The sequence below is a fragment of the Salmo salar genome, chromosome ssa15 (assembly GCF_905237065.1).
Source record: "Salmo salar chromosome ssa15, Ssal_v3.1, whole genome shotgun sequence".
Taxonomy (NCBI): Eukaryota; Metazoa; Chordata; class Actinopteri; order Salmoniformes; family Salmonidae; genus Salmo; species Salmo salar.
In genome coordinates, this window is record NC_059456.1 from 96,928,998 (window position 1) to 96,944,338 (window position 15,341).

Here is a 15,341-nt window from a genome sequence, read left to right on the forward strand (position 1 = left end):
AGAGAGAAGAGAACCTCTCCCCCTAGAGAGAGAAGAGAACCTCTCCCCCTAGAGAGAGACGAGAACCTCTCCCCCTAGAGAGAGATGAGAATCTCTCCTCCTAGAGAGAGAAGAGAACCTCTCCACCTAGAGAGAGAAGAGAACCTCTCCACCTAGAGAGAGAAGAGAACCTCTCCACCTAGAGAGAGAAGAGAACCTCTCCCCCTAGAGAGAGACGAGAACCTCTCCACCTAGAGAGAGAAGAGAACCTCTCCACCTAGAGAGAGACGAGAACCTCTCCTCCTAGAGAGAGACGAGAACCTCTCCCCCTAGAGAGAGAAGAGAACCTCTCCTCCTAGAGAGAGACGAGAACCTCTCCACCTAGAGAGAGACAAGAACCTCTCCACCTGGAGAGAGAAGAGAACCTCTCCTCCTAGAGAGAGAAGAGAACCTCTCCACCTGGAGAGAGAAGAGAACCTCTCCACCTAGAGAGAGAAGAGAACCTCTCCCCCTAGAGAGAGACGAGAACCTCTCCACCTAGAGAGAGACGAGAACCTCTCCACCTAGAGAGAGACGAGATCCTCTCCCCTAGAGAGAGACGAGATCCTCACCCCGGCTTAGACAGAAGAGAGATTTAAAGGATATGTATAAAAAAGAACTACAATCAACTAATAAAATGAGCTTGATCCACACGACAAAGCCAGTCAGGGTTTGATTTTTTTGTTATTAAGTAAAATGACACAAAATAAAAGCCAATCCAGCTATCACACGCCTGTACATGAAACCGCTGTAACAGCAAAATCTTTAATGAAAAAAACCAGCATTCCAGAAACTGAGTAAAACATAACAGTCTGGCACAGATAATACTGGTACTGAACTGCATACAGTAGAAACCCTTTTATGTCCTCAGGCACTTAACATGGCTGTAAAAAGTCAAAGTTGACGAGAGACATCAGGTCAAAGAAGTGGAATTTTGTAATACTAAATGAAAAATAATATACAATTTCAAGATTGTGTTTAAATAGGAATGGAGATTGAGTTTTTATTTATTTATGTGTTGGGTGTTTATTTTCATATAAATCTGACTGTTTGTGCTCCCCTAGAAGAGACAGTCTACAATTAGACAGAACCATTTTTAAAAAGACGGCAAAAATGTAAGGGCTTTTGAACAAAAGGGGAGCACTCTAAATATGTTGCTAGTAATGAATCAGAACTTTCATTGAAGGAAGAGGGGGACAAAACATGCTTCTTTCCCTTAGAATAGGCTGCAGTCTAACAAGGTAAAAATCTGTTGTTCTGTCACTGAACAAGGCAGTTAACCCACTGTTCCCTGGTAGGCTGTCATTGTAAATAACAATTTGTTCTTAAAACTGACTTGCCTAGTTAAATAAAGGTAAACTACATACTGTAAAACAGCATGATAATGAACAAAGGAATTGTTAATGAAAAAAATAAAATAAAATAACAATGGTCTTCTAAAACACGCACAAACAACACAATGCATGACTTGAAAATATAACTAGAGTTGAAAAAAATCCTCATAAATTCTTCAAGGGCATAATAATAACATACACATTAGGTACCAGAAGTTTCATAAAAAATGGAAAAAGCATGAGGTTCACTGCTCTACTGTAGCTTCACTCCTAGCAGACTACAAAATATAGAGAGAAAAGAAGAGAGAGAGATGCCCCTGTCCTGAGCAGTTACAGCCACCTGGTCAGCCAGGAGTCACCCACTCCCTACACAACAGGCCGCAGCAGGGTGCTTTCTTCAGTGGCAACTAAGTCCTCTTCTTACCCTCCATCTTTGTTCTGCAGTCCAAGGGGGGGAGGGGGTCATAGTTCACAGGTCGGAGGAGGGTTAGGGCTTTGGCTTCCCAGTAACTCAGCATGTACTGTTTCTGGATCAGCAGAGTAAGGATGAGGAGGGTGAGAAAGGTGGAGTTGTCGTGGTGGTCTGTGTGTACTATGTGGGTGTGTGGGTTAGAGAGGAAGAGTAATGTGTGTGTATGTGTGTTGGGTAGGGTTGAGGGTTCGGAGGAGGTTTGGGTACGGAATAGGGGAATGTGGGGTTCAGAAAGCCAACCTTCTTCACCAGGCTTATAGGGCCTGAGTCTTGAGCTCGATGGGCTCTCCTCTGGCGTCTTGCTGGCTCTCAGCCTCTGGGGGCCTGGTACCCTTCAGGATGGCCATCCTCTCAGAGAGGCTGCGCATGCGGGGGAACAGCATGAAATCATAGATAATAGCTCCCATAGCACCGCCAATCATCGGACCCACCCAGTACACCTGCCACAGGACCAGAACAAAGAGAGGGAAGAGAGGAAGACAGAGACACACACAGAGAGAGAGAGAGAGAGAGAGAGAGAGAGAGAGACAGAGAGAGAGAGACAGTGACACAGGGAGAGAGGGAGGGAGGGAGGGAGGGAGGGAGGGAGGGAGGGAGGGAGGGAGGGAGGGAGGGAGGGAGGGAGGGAGGGAGGGAGGGAGGGAGGGAGGGGAAGACAAAGACAAGAGAGAGAGTGAGAGAGAGAGACATAGGGAGGGAGAGAGAGAGGGAGAGAGAGGGGGAGGGAGAGAGAGAGAGAAAGGGGGAGAGAGAGGGGGGATGTGTTGATGAGTTCATCTAGCTATATGTCACATTACACAGTTCTAAACTCCAAACAACACATTGTAACTTGTCTTAAATTGCTGTAAATTGGTGTAAAATCTTTAATTTGCTGTAAATGTTGTGGCTTTATAAGGTGCGAACAAAGGGTCTTACCCAGTGGTTGACAAATTTTCTGACCAGCACAGCGGGGGCGAAGGACCTGGCAGGGTTCATTCCAGTACCAGTATAGTACATCTACAGGAATGACAGTGGACCAGGGTTATGTTTAAGTAGCAGTGTGTAGAGTATGCAGTGGTCAAAAACCTCCCTGCATCATACAATGGTGCTTTCTAATGCACTCTTATTGCTCTCTGTAGTGTCCTGACCAACCCCATCAAAACAATGGATTACACACCCCTTCTCTCTTGTAGTCACAGGGATGGATTAGGTTTTACTGCTTCTGAAATCATCTTCTAATCATTCATCATTTAAATTGACCGAACCCTAAATTCCCAGCTTTTGTCTATTGTATATTCTATTGTGATCATATTGTTGAGTCATAATGGCCTCTCGCTCCAAGACTATGTCTCTTACCCCATCTTCGTCCCAGCTGACCCTAAGACCATTTTCATCCCAATACAATTCCCTATATATTCCATTGTCTATAAATACATATTTGATATATTTGTATTATGTCTTACCCCCAACAGATGTCCTATGAGGACAGAGAAGCCGATGGCCAGGGCGGCAGAGCCCAGGCGTCCGTTACGCCTCTCGTCGGTCACAGCGAAGGTGCAGACAACCAGCTGCAGGGTGAGGAACACCTCCATGGTGGTGGCCATGCCCAGGCTGATACCTGGCTGCAGCTGGAGAAAGAGGAAGAGATAGAACACAGCTTAGTGAATGGTTCCAGTTCACTTTTTGAAGTCATATCGGCTCCACTGGCCGATATGAAAAACTTCAGCAGTCAATCAATCAATCAATCAATCAATCAATCAATCAATCAATCAATCAATCAACCAATCAATCAATCAATCAATCACTCAATCAATCAATCACTCACTCAATCAACCAATCAATCAATCACTCAATCAATCAACCAACCAATCAATCACTCAATCAATCAATCACTCAATCAACCAATCAATCAATCACTCAATCAATCAACCAACCAATCAATCAATCAATCAATCAATCAATCAATCAACCAATCAATCACTCAATCAATCAATCCAATCAATCAATCAACCAATCAATCAACCAATCAATCAATCAATCAACAGGTTGAACCTTAAACACATCAACATGGCTCACTGAGAAAAGATAATTAGCTAATCTTACATTGTCCATGCATTCTAAAGAGTGGTGTTTTTGTATTATTACCTATTCATAACGTCTAACATTGTCAAAGAAAATACAAAATGTATCCACAACACTGGCCATGTTTTATTAAAGACTGTTGTACAGATTCAACTGCTGTATAGCCAACACATCTGCAGCAGGTCTTCTATTAGGAACTTTAAACTGAGTTGCTAAATTGTCTGATACTCACAATGTTAGAAAGACTGAATTGGAGATTCTAATAGACCACCTAATTGTGGTTACACACACAGATGTTCTTTATCCCTTGTCAAGTTCATTTCATTCATTCAAATGGCAGATGAAAATTTAACTCTGAAATGTGTGATAAATACTTTCCTATCAGGGTTGTGATCAATTCCATTTCAATTCAACTGAATTGACTGAATTCACCTGTCATTGGTCAAGTAGTCCAAAGATTGTCTATTATATTGACAAGATAGTCAACTCTAACAATGGAAATACTGTCCTCAAAGATGGAAGGCAGGTGGGAGGAGGCGAGATAAGGTGGGCCAATTCTAGCCAATGAGAGAGCAGATACGCGTGTGAACAACAGGCCATAGAGATAGAGGACTCATCTTTGTATCTGTGCCATCATAGCGTCAGCATGGGCTCATCTCCATTTTAAAGTACTCCATTTTCTTCTTCTTTGACTGATTGCTCCCAACTCATAGAAATCCCCACCCAGTTGACTACTTTAAAATGGTGGAATCCCTTAATGGAAAAGCCCTCTATCTGTCTCTATGACAACTCTGATATAGTCATTTTTTTAAAAGTTGCCGAAATGCCTCGTGCGTCCAGTTATATATCAGTGCATTCATAACAACCTAACCATTACCACTGTCACCTAGCAAATTAGCAATGCATTTTTGTGTTGACCAAATTCGACACTCTCATTTATCTCACTTCGTGGGCTTATTTTCGTGGATACATTTTGGGCGGAGTAAAACCTCTCGCTTCGCCTCTTTCTCTCTGGCTAATCTTACCATGTTGAGTGCCAGGTTGCCCCTCATGTTGTTGGGGGTGACCCCGTAGAGCACAGCGGCCCCAGCCAGCGCCCCCAGACACTGGGCCACGATGTAGAAGACAGCGCGGAACAGGGACATCTGGGAGCCAATCAAGTAGGCAAAGGTGACAGCCGGGTTGATGTGTCCACCACTGATGTGACCGATGGACTGGATGAGGGTGGCAGCGGCCAGGCCGAAGCAGAAAGCCACGTGGAGAACGTTGTGGGACCCGGTGGTCCAGCGCATAGCCGCACCCAGACCGAAGAAGACAAAGAACATGGTGCCATAGAACTCAGCGAACACCGCCCGCCAGAACGACATGGAACGGAACTCCCACATGGTGGCCAAAAAGTCAAGAGGCTAGCCCAAATGGCTACCCCAAATGTGTATTCTCCTTTAGAGTGAGCTAGCTCTGCTCAGCGTATCAATAATGACTATCTCAGTGATGCCTTCAAGGTAGGATAAAAAAACAAGAGAGCAAACTTCAAAGCAAAATGGGCCTCTAAACCTAAAGATGCTTCCGCACGTAAACAACAGTTCCACATGCAACTCTCTACGAGTCACTAACTTTACTGACTTCCAATGATCTGCAATGTCGCTTTCTGTAAGCTGTTTTCAGTCCAGTCATAGAAAACCGCGTCCTGTCTGTGTAGAGCGGAGCATGGGTCTCTGTGCGTCTATATGCCAACCCTGCTGGTCCTGTCTGTGTAGAGCGGAGCATGGGTCTCTGTGCGTCTATATGCCAACCCTGCTGGTCCTGTCTGTGTGGAGCGGAGTGTGGGTCTCTGTGCGTCTATATGCCAACCCTGCTCGTCCTGTCTGTGTGGAGCGGAGTGTTGGTATGCCAACCCTGCTGGTGGTTAGTAGAGAAAAGGATGTCCTGCAGACATTCAGCCTCTCTGTCAGAGCAGGGGGAGCCCACGGGACTATTTATAACAGCCCAGGGCCACGGGCCCCCGGGGGAAGGGGCTAGGAGGGTTCACCGTACAACACAACAGATCAACACAACAAAAATACTTAACCCTTCTCTCACCCTGACCTCTCGCTGCCCAGTGCCCATGCCAGGGATCATCATCCTAACCCTAAACCTGAACTATGAGGTTCATATAGTCCATATAGTTAATATAGTTAATATAGTCCAGGACACAGATAAAAGGTTGAAGGAGGAGATTTTTGAAAGGTTATAGGTTTGAATAGACATATTTTACTTTGATCATGTGTAAACTCAGGAAATTCCTATTGAACAGGTACCAGTAGTTTGGGTGATATTTCTAACTGTTAATATTGGTAATGTTAGACGTTGAGGTTGGTAAGGCCAGATACTTGTCATTCTGTTACTACCAGCAGTGGATCGCTTTAGACAAATAGCAAATCACATTTTATTCATCACATGCTTCACAAATGACAGTGAAATGCTTACTTACGGGTCCTTTTCCAACAAGAAAAAAAAATATATATATATATACACACACACACACACATATATATATTTATATATATCTATGTATGTATGTATGTATGTATGTATGTATGTATGTATGTATGTATGTATGTATGTATGTATGTATGTATGTATGTATGTATGTATGTATATGTATAATTATATATATATATATATATATATATATATATATATATATATATAAATAGTGAATAAATACACAGTGAAAAACAATAACGAATAAAAATGACTTGCCTATATACAGGGAGTACCAGTACTGAGTCGATATATAAGACCTAGCCTTTCCAGAGTCCTATTGGGCCCATCTCATCTCTCCAGTGGGGTAAAAAGGGTCTGTCCTCCTCTCTCAACATGCTTCAAGTGCTGACAGACACCAGAGAACAATCCCAGTATTCATAACACCATAGAGCAAGGGAGGCCCCATAACAGAAACCAGCCTGAACTCACAACCTGCTGCCAATAGAAAGACTGAAATAATGTGTGGTTATGCATGCAGTACTCTCATCTCACTATGACCTGAAAGATAGGATGAGTTAAGGAGATTGATTGACTTACTGTCTGTTATGACAACATCAATGTAACTCTGACAATATTCTTTGATTATTGAGGGTTTATAATATGTGTTGCTTTATATCAATGCAACTCAGTGATATGAACTATATCCATATTAAGAAGCCGGTTTGCCTCTACAATGGTGTTCTCAACTGTTAGTATTTTCCAAAGTTCATCTCTAACACTGCCTTGAATATGTAACTGGGTTTTGAACCTTCAACCTTACCCTAAACCTTTAACCCCCTCAGTTGGCAACATGCAGAGCAGCACACTGCATCCAGAGGGACGCCTCACTATCAACCTCTTTCTCAATAGTCTTCTGATTGTCTCCTTTTGTCCCACACGCTAAGCTATTCTCATTCTCACACATCCACTCAATGGAAACTCCTAGTGAACGATCATTACACTGATTGCAATACATGTATTGCTTTATTCTCCACAGGTAGCTCTCTCCCTAGTATTCTGGATGGGTGCAATGCAATTCAAGTTGGTTCTGCTCAGCCCCATATTTGATTAGGCATACTTTTACATTGTATGTGGCGGCTGAGCGGAGAGGCTCGGGCTCAGGGCAGATAAAGCAACATGGAGGAGGAGGAGAGGGTGGGGGGTGGGGGGGGGGCTTGAGCGCACTACAGGGGGTTTGTTATTGAGCTTCTGCACTGGAGCGTCCAGCATCGCGCTGATCAGGCTAAAGAGGACAGACGGACGGAGCAGTGAAAGGATAGTGCTGTGCTCAGGGACATTTTCCTCCCTTCCTTTCATACACTAGAAACAAAAGGCTCGCAGTCACAGATTCTGTTGCTTTCTATGATCTGTTTGTCTTGATGTCGAATGTATAAGAGCTGCCCTTATCCATGGTGGAGCAGTAGTTACTCATAGAGCTGTCCTTATCCATGGTGGAGCAGTAGTTACTCATAGAGCTGTCCTTATCCATGGTGGAGCAGTAGTTACTCATAGAGCTGTCCTTATCCATGGTGGAGCAGTAGTTACTCATAGAGCTGTCCTTATCCATGGTGGAGCAGTAGTTACTCATAGAGCTGCCCTTATCCATGGTGGAGCAGTAGTTACTCATAGAGCTGTCCTTATCCATGGTGGAGCAGTAGTTACTCATAGAGCTGCCCTTATCCGTGGTGGAGCAGTAGTTACTCATAGAGCTGTCCTTATCCATGGTGGAGCAGTAGGTACTCATAGAGCTGTCCTTATCCATGGTGGAGCAGTAGGTACTCATAGAGCTGCCCTTATCCATGGTGGAGCAGTAGTTACTCATAGAGCTGTCCTTATCCATGGTAGAGCAGTAGTTACTCATAGAGCTGTCCTTATCCATGGTAGAGCAGTAGTTACTCATAGAGCTGCCCTTATCCATGGTGGAGCAGTAGTTACTCATAGAGCTGTCCTTATCCATGGTGGAGCAGTAGTTACTCATAGAGCTGTCCTTATCCATGGTGGAGCAGTAGGTACTCATAGAGCTGCCCTTATCCATGGTGGAGCAGTAGTTACTCATAGAGCTGCCCTTATCCATGGTGGAGCAGTAGTTACTCATAGAGCTGCCCTTATCCATGGTAGAGCAGTAGTTACTCATAGAGCTGCCCTTATCCATGGTAGAGCAGTAGTTACTCATAGAGCTGTCCTTATCCATGGTGGAGCAGTAGTTACTCATAGAGCTGCCCTTATCCATGGTAGAGCAGTAGTTACTCATAGAGCTGCCCTTATCCATGGTGGAGCAGTAGTTACTCATAGAGCTGCCCTTATCCATGGTAGAGCAGTAGTTACTCATAGAGCTGCCCTTATCCGTGGTGGAGCAGTAGTTACTCATAGAGCTGCCCTTATCCGTGGTGGAGCAGTCGTTACTCATAGAGCCGCCCTCATCCATGGTGGAGCAGTAGTTACTCATAGAGCTGCCCTTATCCGTGGTGGAGCAGTAGTTACTCATAGAGCCGCCCTTATCCATGGTGGAGCAGTAGTTACTCATAGAGCTGCCCTTATCCGTGGTGGAGCAGTATTTACTCATAGAGCTGCCCTTATCCATGGTGGAGCAGTAGTTACTCATAGAGCCGCCCTTATCCATGGTGGAGCAGTAGTTACTCATAGAGCTGCCCTTATCCATGGTAGAGCAGTAGTTACTCATAGAGCTGCCCTTATCCATGGTGGAGCAGTAGTTACTCATAGAGCTGCCCTTATCCATGGTGGAGCAGTAGCTACTCATATAGCCTACTCTTTCCCACCCCATCTCTATATGCACTCACTGTGTAGCATACCCTTTACCAGAGTGCTTATACTACAGTACCATGGAACAGAAATTCCATAAGAATACATTGATTTTGGTGTGAGCCATGTCTGTTATCAATCACATTCATTTAAATCAATCAAATGTATCTATAAAGCCCTTTTTACATCAGCAGATGTCACAAAGTTCTTATACAGATAACCAGCCTAAAACCCCAAACAGCAAGCAATGCAGATGTAGAAGCACAGTGGCTAGGAAAAACTCCCTTTGAAGGGCTGGAACCTAGGAGGAAACCTAGAGGAACCTAGGCTGGAACCTAGGAGGAAACCTAGAGGAACCTAGGCTGGAACCTAGGAGGAAACCTAGAGGAACCTAGGAGGAAACCTAGAGGAACCTAGGCTGGAACCTAGGAGGAAACCTAGAGGAACCTAGGAGGAAACCTAGAGGAACCTAGGCTGGAACCTAGGCTGGAACCTAGGAGGAAACCTAGAGGAACCTAGGCTGGAACCTAGGAGGAAACCTAGAGGAACCTAGGCTGGAACCTAGGAGGAAACCTAGAGGAACCTAGGAGGAAACCTAGAGGAACCTAGGCTGGAACCTAGGCTGGAACCTAGGAGGAAACCTAGAGGAACCTAGGCTGGAACCTAGGAGGAAACCTAGAGGAACCCAGGCTGGAACCTAGGCTGGAACCTAGGCTGGAACCTAGAGGAAACCTAGAGGAACCTAGGCTGGAACCTAGGCTGGAACCTAGGAGGAAACCTAGAGGAACCTAGGCTGGAACCTAGGAGGAAACCTAGAGGAACCTAGGCTGGAACCTAGGAGGAAACCAGGCTCTGTGACGTGGCTAGTCATATTCTGGCTGTGCCGGGTGGAGATTATAAGAGTACATGGCAATAAGGCCAGATCATTCTTCAAGATGTTCAAACTTTCATAGATGACCAGCAGGGTCAAACAACAATCACAGTGGTTGTAGAGGGTGCAACAGGTCAACACATCAGGAGTAAATGTCAGTAGGCCGAGCATTCAGAGGAGGTTGAGACAGCATGTGCATGTGCATGGGAGGGGGGGTCGAAACAGCTGGTCCGGGACAAGGTAGCACGACCAGTGAACAGATCAGAGTTTCATAGCCACAGGCAGGACAGCAGAAACTGGATCAGCAGCACGGCCAGGAGTCATCAGGCCAGGTTGTCCTGAGGCCCGGAGTCATCAGGCCAGGTTGTCCTGAGACCAGGAGTCATCAGGCCAGGTTGTCCTGAGGCCCGGAGTCATCAGGCCAGGTTGTCCTGGGGCCAGGAGTCATCAGGCCAGGTTATCCTGAGACCCGGAGTCATCAGGCCAGGTTGTCCTGAGACCAGGAGTCATCAGGCCAGGTTGTCCTGAGGCCTGGAGTCATCAGGCCAGGTTGTCCTGAGACCCGGAGTCATCAGGCCAGGTTGTCCTGAGACCAGGAGTCATCAGGCCAGGTTGTCCTGAGGCCCGGAGTCATCAGGCCAGGTTGTCCTGAGACCAGGAGTCATCAGGCCAGGTTGTCCTGAGACCAGGAGTCATCAGGCCAGGTTGTCCTGGGGCCAGGAGTCATCAGGCCAGGTTGTCCTGAGACCAGGAGTCATCAGGCCAGGTTGTCCTGAGACCAGGAGTCATCAGGCCAGGTTGTCCTGAGGCCTGGAGTCATCAGGCCAGGTTGTCCTGAGACCAGGAGTCATCAGGCCAGGTTGTCCTGAGACCAGGAGTCATCAGGCCAGGTTGTCCTGAGGCCTGGAGTCATCAGGCCAGGTTGTCCTGAGACCAGGAGTCATCAGGCCAGGTTGTCCTGAGACCAGGAGTCATCAGGCCAGGTTGTCCTGAGACCAGGAGTCATCAGGCCAGGTTGTCCTGAGACCAGGAGTCATCAGGCCAGGTTGTCCTGAGACCAGGAGTCATCAGGCCAGGTTGTCCTGGGGCATGGTCCTCCAGGAGGGTAGAGAGAGAGTGAGAGAGATGGCAGAATTATAGGGAGCATACCTAAGATCACACAAGATACCAGTTTTTGACGACTGACCCTAGCCCCCCGGCACATAGACTGTTTTTAATTTAAATTTTTAATTTCCTCTTTATTTTAACAGGGAAAACAGACTGAGACCTGGATCTCTTTTACGGCTGTGCCCTGTGTAAACATGTTGACATGTACAGTTTTAGGTATACAGACAAGAACATTTCAAACATACAAAACAAAGACACAATTCAAAAGAAACAATCACAGACAACATCATATTGATCCTCCATAACATTTTTGAAATGGGCAAGGGACACCAGAGTGTCTAACTTAAGTTGGATCTGCAGTTTGTTCCATAAATAAGGTGCAAAGGAACTAAAGGCAATCCTACCCAACTCTGTGGAGACCGCAGGAGTCTCTAATGTAATCCACATCTGTGATCTGGTTTTAAAATTAGTATATCTAATGGAAATTAATGATGATATATATGGAGGTAGTTTTAAAAGAAGTGCTTTATAAATAAACAAGAGAGCATGTTGCTCTCGCCTCACAGATAGAGAGGCCCAACCCACATGTTGCTATAGGATACAGTGATGAGTTTTGTAACTATCACCCGTGATAAACCTGAGTGCACAATGGTAAATAGCATCCAGTGGTTTTAATGTGTTTGCCGATGCATGCATATAGAGAATATCACCATAATCTAAAACGGACATAAAAGTAGCCTGCACAATTTGTTTTCTATTTACAGAAGACAGACAAGCCCTGTTTCTGTAAAGTAACCCTATCTTGAATTTGAGCTTTTTTCCCAATTCAGTAACATGTTTTTTAAAAGAAAGCCTATCATCTAACCATACCCCTAAATATTTATATGCAGAGACCTGTTTGATTTGAGTACCATCCAAGCTAGTGATTACAAAAGTGTTTCTAACTGAGAGTTCTAAATGATCATGTGTAATAAAAGGAAAGGGATGTTTAATGTTTAATTTTTATGATAAAGATCAGCGTAACTTTAAGCTATTCTCTCGTACCAGTCAGCTGCACACTTCAATGTAATTTCCAAGCCTACTCTTACATGGAGAAATGGAGGAAATTGAGCTGTCCATGTTGATGTTATCACCAACAATTTTAGTAAGTTGACAAACAACTGAAATAACCGAAGAACACAGAGTTCTGTATTATCTCAAAGTCTGAGCCGACCAAATGTGTAAAACTCAAGCTTTGCCTGTATGGCTGTAGGCCTTAGTAAGGAAGAGGTAGGCCTTAGTAAGGAAGAGGTAGGCCTTAGTAAGGAAGAGGTAGGCCTTAGTAAGGAAGAGGTAGGCCTTAGTAAGGAAGAGGTAGGCCTTAGTAAGGAAGAGGTAGGCCTTAGTAAGGAAGAGGCAGGCCAGGCTCAGAATGAACTCGATGGGTGGTGGGTCATTGTATCTCTATTGTGGTCTGTGCGTCCCCCCCCCTCCCCTGACCAGTCCTGCATTGGTAAGCCCTCTATTGTGGGTGTAAGCCTGGGGTTAAAACCTGCTAGCGTGGGGAATTTCTTTTCTATCACCTACCTCTCTACTTCAGACTGCTGACACCAACACAACCAATCAATCCACAGCCCCTCTTTCTACCATCCAACCCATATAGCTCACTACCATCTATCTAATACTGTTTCGCCTGGCTATTTTAAGATTAATGCACTAGCTGTGGGTCGCTCTGGATGTGAGCGTCTGCTGAATGGCTGAATTGTAATGGAAATCCAGTGCTGTGTATATCATGGTATGTTGTTTCTTGTTTGGACCACAGGAAGAGTAACCTTTGCCTTGGCAACAGCTAATTGGGGATCCTAATAAGTACTAAATCTACCCCAGACCTGCTACTGTGTGGTAGAATCACACACTACAGCATACAGAAGCCTAGACCATCTCCTTCTCTCCGCAATACCAGCTCCGAGCTAACTCACAGGCTCTACACAGTGGTAGAAACACTCATTACAACAAGGGTTGCAAAATTCCAGGAACGTTCCAGAAATCTTGGTTGGAGGATTCCGGATCTTCTGCCTATCACGTCTTGATTTCGGGAATCCCCCAACGTCATTGTTAGATCTATGAATTTGAATTCAGCACTTAGGGCTCCCGAGTGGCGCAGCGGTCTAAGGCACTGCATCTCAGTGCTAGAGGTGTCACTACAGACCCTGGTTTGATCCCGGGCTGTATCACAACCGGCCGTGATCGGGAGTCCCATAGAGCGGCGTACAATTGGCCCTGCGTTGTCCGGGCTAGGGGAGGGTTGGCCGGGGTAGGGGAGGGTTGGCCGGGCTAGGGGAGGGTTGGCCGGGGTAGGGGAGGGTTGGTAGGGGAGGGTTGGCCGGGCTAGGGAAGGTTGGCCGGCTTGTGGGAGGGTTGGCCGGGCTAGGGGAGGGTTGGCCGGGCTAGGGGAAGGTTGGCCGGGGTAGGGGAAGGTTGGCCGGGGTAGGGGAAGGTTGGCCGGGGTAGGGGAGGGTTGGCCGGGCTAGGGGAGGGTTGGCCGGGCTAGGGGAGGGTTGGCCGGGGTGGGGTGGGGGGGGTTGGCAGGGGTTGGGGTGGGGGTGGTTGACCGTGGTGCAGGGGGGGGGTTGTATGTCTCTATCAGTTTTGCACATCGAGAGACTGAAATTTTTGCCCATTCCTCCTTGCAAAACAGCTCGAGTTCAGTGAGGTTGGATGGAGAGCATAGCTAAAAGGAAGTTGCTCACAGAAATGTGCTAATCAGATTGTGAGAAGAAAGACTCTTCTTTGGCCATTTTATGAACATGGGTTTACTATCTAGGCCTATGGTAATGTCTTGAGTATAGATATTTGTATGCATTTGATCTAAGGCTGCGTTTACACAGCCAGACCAATTCTGATCTTTTTTTCAACTAATTGGTCTTTTGACCAGTCACATCAGATCTTTTCACATCAGATATTTTTCAGAGCTGATCTGATTGGTCAAAAGACCAATTAGTGAACAAAAATATCAAAATTAGGCTGCCTGTCTAAACACAGCCTAAGTGACTGAGTGGGCTACATGTAAATAAGTATTAGAGTAGTCCAAATGCTAGCAGGCATATGTAAACAAAGCGATAGCCTTACATTAGTCTGAGGAAGCTAACCCTCTAAATCCCAGATTCCCCCTGGTGATAACTGATGTAAGACATTTTGCACATTTGCCTGGAGCTTTAACGGACCAATTCACCTGTATAGCTTTTCTCTAGCTTCTGTTCACAAACAATGTCATGGAGTTCCTTGGTCCAGTACGATAATACTTAATGTCTCATAGTTCAGCAAGACAGTAGCGATTGCTAACATAACCCTCCATTCACCACAGTGTTTTTTAACCTTTGATTTGGTGATGGAAACTGTCCTCAACATCACAGAAGGAAGGACCATAACGTGCTGGTCGACAGGTCGCCTATCGGTTAAGAGCGTTGTGTCAGTAACTGAAAAGGTCACTGCTTCGAATCCCCAAGCCAACTAGGTGAAAAATCTGTCTATGTGCCCTGGAACACCTTAACCGTAATTGCTCCTGTAAATAGCTCTGGATAAATTACTAAAATGTAAATGGTCTGCAACACAAAAAAGACTGTAGCTTGCCTGTCCCTTGTACAAAAAAGGTTGAGAAGCACTCCGCTACATCACTGACCTGGGTACGGTGCCTAGCTGTCTGAGGTTCCTAGCCTGGGCCTCTGTGATGATCTGAGCCTTGATGAGGACTGGTTTCCCGGGTGCATCTTTTCCCCCCAGCAGGTAGCGCACCGTGGTGGAGAACTTAGACTGGGTCTTAATCACCTGGGGAGGCTGCTTGTCTACCATCAAATCAAATCACATTTTATTGGTCACATACACATGGTTAGCAGATGTTAATGCGAGTGTAGCGAAATGTTTGTGCTTCTAGTTCAGACCGTGCAGTAATATCTAACAAGTAATCTAACAATTTCACAACAACTACCTTATACACACACAAGTATAAAGGAATGAGTAAGAATATGTACATATAAATATATGGATGAGTGATGGCTGTGCGGCATAGGCAAGATGCAGTAGATGGTATAGAGTACAGTATATACATATGAGATGAGTAATGTAGGGTATGTAAACATTATATAAAGTGGCATTGCTTGAAGTGACTAGTGATACATTTATTACATCCAATTTTTCCATTATTAAAGTGGCTAGAGATTTGAGTTAGTATGTTGGC

The 15,341-nt window shown here is 45.5% G+C and overlaps 1 protein-coding gene across 1 annotated transcript; it reads right to left on the reverse strand.

The window, feature by feature from the left end:
* Positions 1–754: 754 nt before the first annotated feature.
* Positions 755–5,847, reverse strand: LOC106572695 (lens fiber major intrinsic protein). The gene is made up of 4 exons (XM_014147080.2): positions 4,911–5,847; positions 3,267–3,431; positions 2,740–2,820; positions 755–2,264 (listed from the first exon to the last, which is right to left on the reverse strand). Exons 1-4 carry the CDS (start codon positions 5,268–5,270, stop codon positions 2,079–2,081), a joined length of 792 nt encoding a protein of 263 aa, XP_014002555.1. The 5' UTR covers positions 5,271–5,847; the 3' UTR covers positions 755–2,078.
* Between the last annotated feature and the right edge of the window lie 9,494 nt (positions 5,848–15,341).

Coding starts and splice junctions, on each gene's coding strand:
- LOC106572695 (XM_014147080.2), bottom strand. CDS start 5,270: ATGTGGGAGTTCCGTTCCATGTCGTTCTGGCGGGCGGTGTTCGCTGAG. Junction 2,821..3,266: donor TCATAGGACATCTGTTGGGG/GTAAGACATAAT, acceptor TCATTCCTGTAG/ATGTACTATACTGGTACTGG. Junction 2,265..2,739: donor GAAAATTTGTCAACCACTGG/GTAAGACCCTTT, acceptor GTCCTGTGGCAG/GTGTACTGGGTGGGTCCGAT.